The sequence below is a fragment of the Coffea arabica genome, chromosome 11e (genome assembly GCF_036785885.1).
Source record: "Coffea arabica cultivar ET-39 chromosome 11e, Coffea Arabica ET-39 HiFi, whole genome shotgun sequence".
In the NCBI taxonomy this organism is placed as follows: domain Eukaryota; kingdom Viridiplantae; phylum Streptophyta; class Magnoliopsida; order Gentianales; family Rubiaceae; genus Coffea; species Coffea arabica.
Genome location: NC_092331.1, coordinates 49659102 through 49669048, shown reverse-complemented (window position 1 = coordinate 49669048; position 9947 = coordinate 49659102). Strand labels below are relative to the sequence as shown.

At 36.4% G+C, this 9947-nt stretch overlaps 1 protein-coding gene across 1 annotated transcript; it reads right to left on the bottom strand.

Annotated features, from left to right (window-relative positions):
* Positions 1 to 5267: 5267 nt before the first annotated feature.
* Positions 5268 to 9574, bottom strand: LOC113719000 (G-type lectin S-receptor-like serine/threonine-protein kinase At4g27290). Its single transcript, XM_027243960.2, has 7 exons — positions 8084 to 9574; positions 7509 to 7655; positions 7172 to 7329; positions 6565 to 6775; positions 5997 to 6231; positions 5766 to 5916; positions 5268 to 5671 (listed from the first exon to the last, which is right to left on the bottom strand). Exons 1-7 carry the CDS (start codon positions 9357 to 9359, stop codon positions 5360 to 5362), a joined length of 2490 nt encoding a protein of 829 aa, XP_027099761.1. The 5' UTR covers positions 9360 to 9574; the 3' UTR covers positions 5268 to 5359.
* Positions 9575 to 9947: the final 373 nt, after the last annotated feature.

The following is a 9947-nucleotide window of genomic DNA, read 5'->3' as shown; positions in this document are numbered from 1 at the left end:
CCTAGAAAGCTGAACTCTATAGCTGCCATTTTTTGCCTCAGGTCAAGATTAGCCATGATTGATAGCAGCATGTTGCATTCTCCCCGATATTTATCAAACTTCAATTTCATTTTTCAAACCATAGCCTGTAAAATTCATTTTCAGAATTTGCTCAAGTGTCCAAAACAATCTTTATCTTTGGGACCTCTTGAAGGAATAAATTAGAAGTAGGATAGTCACTCCCTGATATGATTTGTCTGGCTGCCCAAAAGCTCTCCAAAACAAAACACATTTTCTCTACCTTCTTCCAATCTTCCATAGAGGGACAACTTTCATAATGTGATTCTCTGTCACAAAATCTCGAAAAAACATCTCTGAATCTCAAAGAGCAACTAAGCGTCTCAAATGTGGAGTTCCATCTTGTTCTACAGTCATCCTCCCTAGTAGCTGTAATTGCTGTACAATCTCTGCAAATAGTAATGCTCTCCCATCCGACTTGCCCACAAAATCCATCCTTGCGCCTAGTGCAAAACAACTAGTTGAGGGAGCCACGTTGGTTATGATTTTCTTATGAACTCTTCCTTCCTTCATTGATCTTAACTCTTATGCAGGAAATTCTAATGCATTTCCACATAAAATCCCAAAATCAAGAAAAAAATTAGGATTTTTTTGCTAAAATTTCAGATGTCAATTAAAAGTTCATACAACTAGAAAATTTCTCTTCAAAAGTTTGAAAAGAAATTTATAATGTTTCTCTATCTAATATCAACTATAATATCAAAGAATCATTAAAAAAATTAAAGCAAAATGTTACCTATATCTAAACTCAAGCTCAATTTGACAACCACAAAGCCTGAATGACAATTGCTACTATTTCTTGCTTGTACCATGATTCTAAGTCATCTTTTTTTTTTTTTTTTGTTAGATGTGTGCTTTTTCTTCGTTTTGGTTAAACGACAAATCATTTGCAGTTTGAAACATTGAGATGGTCGCCTGTACATAGAATTTTCTTTTGAAAAACTTTTAAGGAATAACTCTAGAGACTTGAGCCTTGAGCCTTGAGATGTCTCATATGTTCTTACTGAACCGTGTGAATAATAAGTACTTCTCGGCATGCTGAAGAAGTAGAAGAAAGAAATGGAAAAGTGTAAGTGTGTACAAATGAGGTTATATTTTCTATTTCATGCACACGAGACTGGGCAAATTATCTAAGGACTTTTTAAGCTAAATTGTCTTATATTGGTCCCTTATTTATTTTAAGTCTTAAATTAGCTCTTCAATAATAAAAAAGTGTCAAATTTCGATCCTTCAGTCCATCTCCGCCGATAAAATGGATGGGTATGAGGGCAAATTGGACTAATACAACAATGAAAATATATTGAAGCATTAATTAAAATTTGACTATTTTTATTATTGACGGGCTACTTTATAATTTAAAATAAATGAGAGTCCAATTTAAGATAATTACGATAGTTTAAAGGCTCCGTAGATAGTTTACTAAAGTTTAGAAAGTATATATATTTGGACGTACACCTATCAATCTAAGTAATCTAACGTTATGCAATCGAACGTTAAAATAAATTGGACGTACACCTACGGCTTGTTATTGTCTTTCACAGAGTTGAACGAATGAGTACCGGTAATAAAAAGTAAAATTTGTGCTTTCCTTTGTTGTTGAATGCTCGTGTTGTTCGTAAGTCTAGTGTAACGAGACAAAGGGCTTGTTTGGAAGTGAAGTTTTTGGCCAAGTTTTTTAGCTACTAGTTTTTTAACAACTTTTGCTACAGGAACCCCAAGTTTTTTACTTACACACTTCAAAATAATACACAAAAAACTTTCCCTTCAACTTTTCTTCTTTTTCCTCCCCCACCCAACCGGGTACCACCTCCACCACCGCTTCCGGCGCCGGTAACTATTCCGGCCAACTTTTGCCGACCTTCCTCTTTATTTTTTCTCTCCCTCCCCTCCCCCTTTGACCGATATGTTGGTTTCCAAAATCTCTTTTTTCTTTTTTTTCTTTCTCCCTCCCCTCTTTCCCTCTGCCTTTCCCCGCCACCTTCCCCCTCCCGCAGCTTGGGAAGAAGGAAAATTGCAAAAAAAAAAAAATTACACTCGGCTGTTGCTGCTTATTCTGCCGGCAAGATAAGGAGAGGAGAGGGAGATGGAACATTGGAAAAAAAATCATTTCTATTGCTGCAAAACTCAGGTGGCGGCAGAGGGAGAGGGAGAGGGAGGGGTGGCGGGGAAGCTTTTGCAGGGGTGGGGAAAGGGGGTTGCGGGCAGAGGGAGAGGGAGGGGGAGCTTTTGCAGGGGTGAGGGAGGGGGTGATGGGGCAGAGGGGGTGGCGGGGCAGAGGGGGGTGGTGGGGGGAGGGGGTGGTGGGGCAGAGGGGAGTAGAAGGGGAAAGGGAGGAGAGGGGTGGCGGGAGGTGGCATTGGTGGAGTTGTTGCTGGGGGTGGCGGAGGTAACGGGGAAGAGGGAGGGGGAAGGAAGAAGAAGAAGAAGAGAGGAAAGAAAAGAAAAAGGAAAGAAAGAAAAAGAAAAAGAAAGAGAAAGAGAAAGAGAAAAAGAAAGAGAAAGAAAAGAAGAAAGAGAAAAAAAAAGGAAAAAAAAAGTTTTTCACCTTACAAAAATTTCTACAAAATTTTTTACCTTACAAAAACTTCTACAAATTTTTTTCAAAAACTTCTATAGTGCACTACAGTAAAGTTTTAGACAAACTCTCAAAAAACTCAGATTCCAAACAGGCCCAAAGTTTTAGATTAAAACAAATGGGTGACATTAAATCCTCAACTCTGCCACCTAAATCCATACTCAATATAATTTTTAATACTAATAATACAAATTATCAATACTCATGATACGAATCATTAATGTATTAGGGGTGTGAATTTGGGCCGTAGAAATGTGGATTTAGTCCACCCCTTTATTTACGGATAGACTAAATCCACATCTCTATAATAACGAATAATCCTGTTTTTGGTAAACTTGAATCCGCTTTTTCAATTCTTTATGTTTGTAAACTCAACTGTTTACATACACTTATTTTATTTTATTATTTCTTTTGGAGCTCAAATGGAGTCATCATTCATCATACAAATGTTGTTGGACCAAAGATCTTATGGTCTTGTAATTAATATCCCTATTAACGCTCCATTTTGGGTGTGGGACACTTACTAAAAAAGTGATTTTGCAAGAGAAAAGCACTTTTAGCATGTTTGATTGGCAAAGTTGTTTGAATTTAGGAATAAAACTTTTGGTCAATGGAGCACTTCCGACATATGTTCAAAATTGGCGCTTTTAGAGTAACTTTTATATTCAAAAAAATAAAAAAAATTAACTTTAACAATTTTATTATAAATTTTGAACTAAATTGAGAGGTAAATATATTTTAAGAATCCAGGATTTGTACATTATCAAATAGGAAAAATAGTTATGCAAGTATGCACTCAAGCAATATGATTAAGGATTTGAGTACTTTGTTTCAAAGCTCTATCTATCGATTAAGTAATTTTTTATAAGCCACCTCAATCCCAAACGACCCATCTAAACTGTAATTTTTTTTCATTGTGAGATTTCTCTACCAACATCAATTTGCCTTTGAATTACTTCTCCAACCAGAATTTTCGACAATTTTGTGCAAGAACTCGAACACCTTATCAATGACCTTATGCAAGTGTCAGGAAAGGTATTTAAACTCGCAAACTTCAAAAAATGTTTTGTTTTCTTTCTAACTTTTCATTTTTCCTTTTTCTTTTTTTGTTCCGTATTTTACATCTACTTTGTGTTTTTCGGAAGGCTGCAAACTCTTTTAAGTTTCTGAAGATAAAGTAAGTCCTTTTTAATTCAGTTTTGTCATTGTTAGAATAGATAATCTGCTGAAAGAACTAAGTTTGATTGCAAAGGGTCTTTCATGTATTTGATGAAATGCTTTATCCATCCTTAATTTGTGTTCATCACATGCAACATCCACAAGTCAGTTGTTTTTGTTAAGCAATTCTTGTGTATAGTCGTAACGAGTCCTACCACAAATCACACTGGTTTGGATAACTTTCGAGATCAGAATGGTAGTTGAAATTTCCTATCTGAATGAAACGTATAGTTTACAACACTCGATAAAGGAAGCATGTAACTAGGTTAAGTTGCTCTAAGAGTCCATTTGTTTTGGAAGCAGGCCTTAAAATTGCTCAACTCCATTTGCTTGGGTGTTTCCAACAAAATTTTATGTTGCCTTCCACATTCTGCTTTTTCGTATAAATAGTTAATTAGTTATAGGGGAGTTTTACGGTACCTTTTAGGTACCGTACCTATGAGTATCAATTCACCGTTCGATACGTGAAACGAGATATCAACTCTTAGATGATTTTAGGAGTTCAAATTTTTGAATGATGTGGAAAAAGTTTATTGGATTACAATTATAAATATGGTATCCAAAAGAGATAATAAAATTTTCTTGAATTATAATTCTTGACGAGTTGCACATACATCAGATGTGCCTCAATAGCTAGTCATATATAATATCCGAAGAATTTATAGATGGGCCATTCTAACGGTGGTTGTTTGCTGTTCTTAGGCTCTTTCCTGGATGTAATTCTAACAAGGTCTCATTTTTTTTTGCTGGATGTATATTTATTTTGTTTGAGTGTTTTGTTCCGAACTCTATGATCATGCAATTCTTGGGAAACTAGGATTCTGCCAAATCATGGGCATTGTTTTGATGCAGTATTCAATGAATAGAGCATGTCATGGCAAACGTGTTAGGGCCTGTTCTAGTTGCATGTTTTGGCTCCTTCTTCAGATTTCTGTTTTCAAGGATTTCTTTTATCAATGCCGTGATTATCTCTTGGCTGATTATCAATGCTGTGATTAACTCATGGGCATTGTTTTGATGCAGTATTCACTGAATAGAGCATGTCATGGCAAACGTGTTAGGGCCTGTTCTAATTGCACTTTTTGGCTCCTTCGTCAGCTTTCGGTTTTCAAGGGTCTCTTTTATCAATGCTGTGATTAACTCTTGGCTGATATCATCTTGTGCTAACTCTGTAATGAGATGCAGTGCATGAGACATGCCCTTTTTTAGTTGCTTCAAGCCTCTACGTCCATATAATCCCTCCAGTCATTGAAAATGATTAATCTGGCATTTGCTTTTACCTTGGCTATACTCTTGTATGCCCAAGGTTTGGCTAATCAAAATTCTGCTGTTTCTGCTCATGTTGTTGAATTGGATACCAGTTTCTAGCACATCTTAGGTACTACAATAAAAGAAAACGTAACGAAATACTATCTCATTAAGCAAAAAGATTAACTTGAGAACAACTATGTATTATGAGATCATCAAGTTAACATGTACAAAGAAGAGGATCAAGAGATTTACTCAAAACTATCGAGCATCTAACATCGTGACGGTGAGTTGATTGCTAGAACTATCTGCTTTCGTGCTTGATAAACTCTTCTCAGGTTCAAAAAACAAATTTCTTTGAGTGAAATAGCCAGGCTCTTTAGGGAAAGGTAATGCTCTATCACTAGCCAACATCAAAACCACGGATGACATGCTTGGCCTGTCGTCTGGAAATTGTTGTACACAGAGTAGTCCTACATGAATTGATCTAATAACTTCGGACAGATAACAAGATTTACTCACATGGTCATCGACCAACTCCTGAAATCTGCCGTCTTTGTAGAGTAACCATGCCTGAAAGTTCATGAGGGAATTGCAGAAATTAGAGCTACTGATGAAGCAGAATGTGAAATGAATGTATGATAGGAAATGGAATGAGGAAACATACATGCCCAAGAAGATTATGATTGTGAGATGCATGGGTAAATCCTCTATTCTTCCTCCCAGTTACAATCTCCAGTACCAAAACGCCAAAGCTATATACATCTGATTTTGTTGAATAGTATCCATCCACTACATACTCTGGAGGCATGTAGCCACTAAGATAGGATAATAAGAGTTAGAATTATCTCAGTACCCCATAGCAAAATCATGAAATCAAGGGTCAAGGGATCCGTACTATGTTCCGACAACTCTTTTTGTGTTTGCCTCGTTCTCATTTGCAAAAATTCTGGCCATGCCGAAGTCTGATATTTTTGGTTTCATGTCAATATCTAACAAAACATTCCCAGCCTTAAGGTCTCTATGGATGATTCTCAATCTGGAGTCTCGATGAAGATAAAGAAGCCCGCGAGCAATCCCATTAATAATCTGGAAGCGTTTTGGCCAATCAAGCAATCTGCTCCGATCATGATCTGCACAAACGTTGCACCTTAGTATCCTCTAGTGCATGTAAGCGGATTAGTTAGAAAGAAAAGTTTCTCAACATTAGCAGGTCAATAGCCACATTATTAGGTATGAAGTTTTTTCAGCTTTGCAACAACCAAAAATTTGCCCCTGATGAGTATCATTTGGCTGCAGACAAGCATAGCATTCTTACCAAGGAGAAACCTTGGTGAAAGCACAGCAAAATGAAAACTCCAGTCAATTTAAGATGTTCGTACCAAGAAAATACAGAAGAACTAAAAAGAATGCAAGATGTAGATATAAACATCTATTTAATAGTATATGGTTTTGAGAGAGCCAACCAAAAATAAAGGAGTCCAAGCTTCTGTTAGGCATGTATTCATAAATCAATATCCTCTCTTTTGCTTGTATGCAGCACCCTAGAAGCTTCACAAGATTTCTGTGCTTGAGGTTTGCAATGAGTTTAACCTCATTCTTGAACTCATCAAGTCCTTGCATGGAGTATTCAGAAAGCCGCTTCACTGCGATTTCCTGTCCCCCAACAAGTATACCCTGAAAATTACCGTATGTCATACATCAATTGCAATCTGTGATATTCAGTTTCTCTTGCATGTGTTTCAATAATTTCAGCTTTTTTTTTTAATCTTTCTTTCTTTTCCTTTATTTTTTATTTAATCAAATGCATCAAAATTGTTGGAATACTGCTATTTATTGAAAAATGAGTATGCTTGCTCAAACAGATTGTTTGGCTTATCCTAGATTAAGATTTATTTCTTGTCCTAAACAGTGCAATAAGAAAGATGTCTCTCTCTGTTTGTTTTTTTTTTTATTTTCCCCAACAATAGTTCATTGACTAGAATATCAAACTCAGAACTAGATCCTGTTGTTCTAAACTTCAAAACATTAATGGCCTACCTCAGGAAGCAGAAGCCAAGAATAGACGTTTACCTTGTATACAGGACCAAATCCACCTGCTCCAAGCTTATTATCACTTGAGAAGTAATTGGTAGCCTGCACAATGGTTTGCCAATCAAACAATGGCAGGTCGACATCTTCCTTGTCATATTCTCTAGAAGGATATCGCTCTGATGTGCCTCCTATTTGCACTATTGGATTCATCATGGCAAGATTAGAAAATGTAAAGTATTTAAGCAAGCTGTATATTGCATTACAGATAGAGAAGAAAATGTTATAGAAATGTCTGGAAATTCACATGCATTAGTAGTGTATTCTATTAAGCGAAAGCATGCATAAAATTCACTACATCACTATATGAAATGCTTACCTTCGCCAGATAGCTGTTCAGTTTGTGTCCACTGCTGCTTCTTCTTTTTCTTTTTAAAGTACAAGATAAGGCTAAGCACCAACAGTAGAACTGCTGCCGGCAAGACCAAGCTGATTACGATTATTTTTCCTTTATTGGATCCAGAGCCTATTTGGCCAGTAAAAAAATTCATGTAACTTTGAAGATCTTTTTGATCAAACACATTCAGATACTAAACAGAAAAAGATGCTTCATTCAGTAGAGCTAATGTCAAGAAAATCATCTTTCTCATAGATTGAAACAACTAATTAGATATTGACGTAATGCACATTGAGGAGCTCAGGAAGTTGCTCATTTTAAGATACTTACATTTACTTCAAACATCTTATATAAAAGATGACAGAGCCTAGAACAGAAGCAAGAAATGGAGTATGTGTTGTTTAGGCCTAAAGTTCTTGAAATTTCAGCATTTGCATCTCATTTAGCAATTCTGTTGTATGAGCAATGACTATTAATGAAATGAAAATAATAACAAAAAAAGTTAGGAGATTCATTCTTCAACTTAACTGCAAGCAAAAACATGAAGTCTATCGTACCTAACTCAGAGGAGGCCATCCTAATGTAGATATATTGATCGCTATCGCTGAGCTTTTTGATATCTATCAGATTATCAAACCAAAGCAAGCAGACACTACCCTTGCCTGTTGTGTCTGAATTCGAATAAGCTGTACAGGAACAGTTTTTCATGCAAAGTTTCTCACATTCCTTGAGAGACATACTTTGATTATACCTGGAATGTCTTGTATCTGGCAACTTGATGCCTGAATACTTTAGAAATCCATCTCCCTTTTGACAATCTAAAGGAACCCTTCTCTTACAGCCACTAGACCAGTCGGTTGTTTGCCAGTCAAAGGGGGATACCGGCACAAATTTATCCAGACAGCTACAGAATGGAGAACTAGCAATGCTACAGATACCATAGGCGTTACAAAGCCCATAATCATCACAAGAATCAGCTGGTGCATCGAGGTAATCAGTCCAATCCTGATTCCGAGGATTATAATTCAACCTTTGAAGCACCCCGTTGCTATTCAAAGTAAGTATTGAGTAGACAGAGCTGCTATGAAGATCAAACCTGTAATATATTTCCTGTGGAGTATTGACAAACTCATACGTATATAGAGGGTTTGAATTTAGGCCTGGCGAGCCAATAAACTGCGTACCGTCCCATGTTCCAGAACGAAATTGTGGAATTGAGTCATTCATCAAGAATAATTGTGGGAAGCCATTAGGATCCATTTGATATGTGAAATAGCCTCTTGAAGGATCAGCTTTACTCTTTGAAGATTGAAGGTACCTATTGATGCCTTTCACCAAGTCAAGCCCCAACTTCATTCCTGGCAAAAGAGTGTCGGTAGGATGATCAAAACTCTGCCACAGGTAATTCGCTGGATTGGCATCAGCTGCATCTTTAACAACAAGGTTTCCTGAATCAAGAAGTTGTGCCACAGGCTTCTGCACCAACCTGGTGGAATTTGTTGACCATATGGCTGTGCCCTCTCCATTGAAAATTGTGAGTTTAGATTGATCAGTCACCTTCAGGAGGCCATTTGTGCCATTGACTGGAACATCTCTATTAGCAATCCATACCACAACAACTGGGGAAACTTGCTTATACCATATGCCCACGTATCGATTGTTGGAACTACTATCTGGGCTGTAAAATCCCAGTTCAAAAGTTCCACCGGATGAGATGATTGTTTTTCCAGCTGCAAGCGTCTCATTTAGAGCTAAAGTATCTGTAGCATCAGATAGTACTATAAAATGAGGCAACAGAAAACAGAAGCAACAAATTCTGTGGAAGCTTTTCATTGATGTCTTCTTTCTTCTAGTTAAGCAGCTATCAAGGTCTTAATAATAATAATCCTTTTCCATACGATTCAAATGTGTACAGAATTGGACGGCTGAAAAGGCGGAGTTTCCCTACCAAAAACGTGGCCCCCCAGGTCCATTTCTTCATTTTGCTATTAATTCTAGAACTCCTCTCTCTTCTTCTCTCAAACATCCTGTTTGAGACACTTTGGTACGAGGACAATCTAAAATACTACTCGTCCTTCTTCTCCGTCTCAATTATTTATTCATATGTCGAGAATTCAACTTTTTAAAAATAGTAATTTAATTGTAATATTTATAATTTATTTAATTTTATTTTCATAAATTTAAATTTTAAATTTAAATTATAATATGCATATGATGAGAAAGAAGAATTATGTTAAAAATAAAATTTAAAAGTATTTTAACTTTTTTAACATGACAAATATTTTAAAACATCTTTAAATAAAAATTATGACACTTTCAATAGAACGGAGAGAGTCCGATTACGTGAGTTGGTGGCCGAGGATCAAATATATTATCCTTGTAAATTGGTATGTGTACGATGATATGACAAAGTAAATATTT

Coding starts and splice junctions, on each gene's coding strand:
- LOC113719000 (XM_027243960.2), bottom strand. CDS start 9,359: ATGAAAAGCTTCCACAGAATTTGTTGCTTCTGTTTTCTGTTGCCTCAT. Junction 6,776..7,171: donor GATTTGGTCCTGTATACAAG/GTAAACGTCTAT, acceptor GGTAATTTTCAG/GGTATACTTGTTGGGGGACA. Junction 6,232..6,564: donor CTTGGACTCCTTTATTTTTG/GTTGGCTCTCTC, acceptor ACGTTTGTGCAG/ATCATGATCGGAGCAGATTG.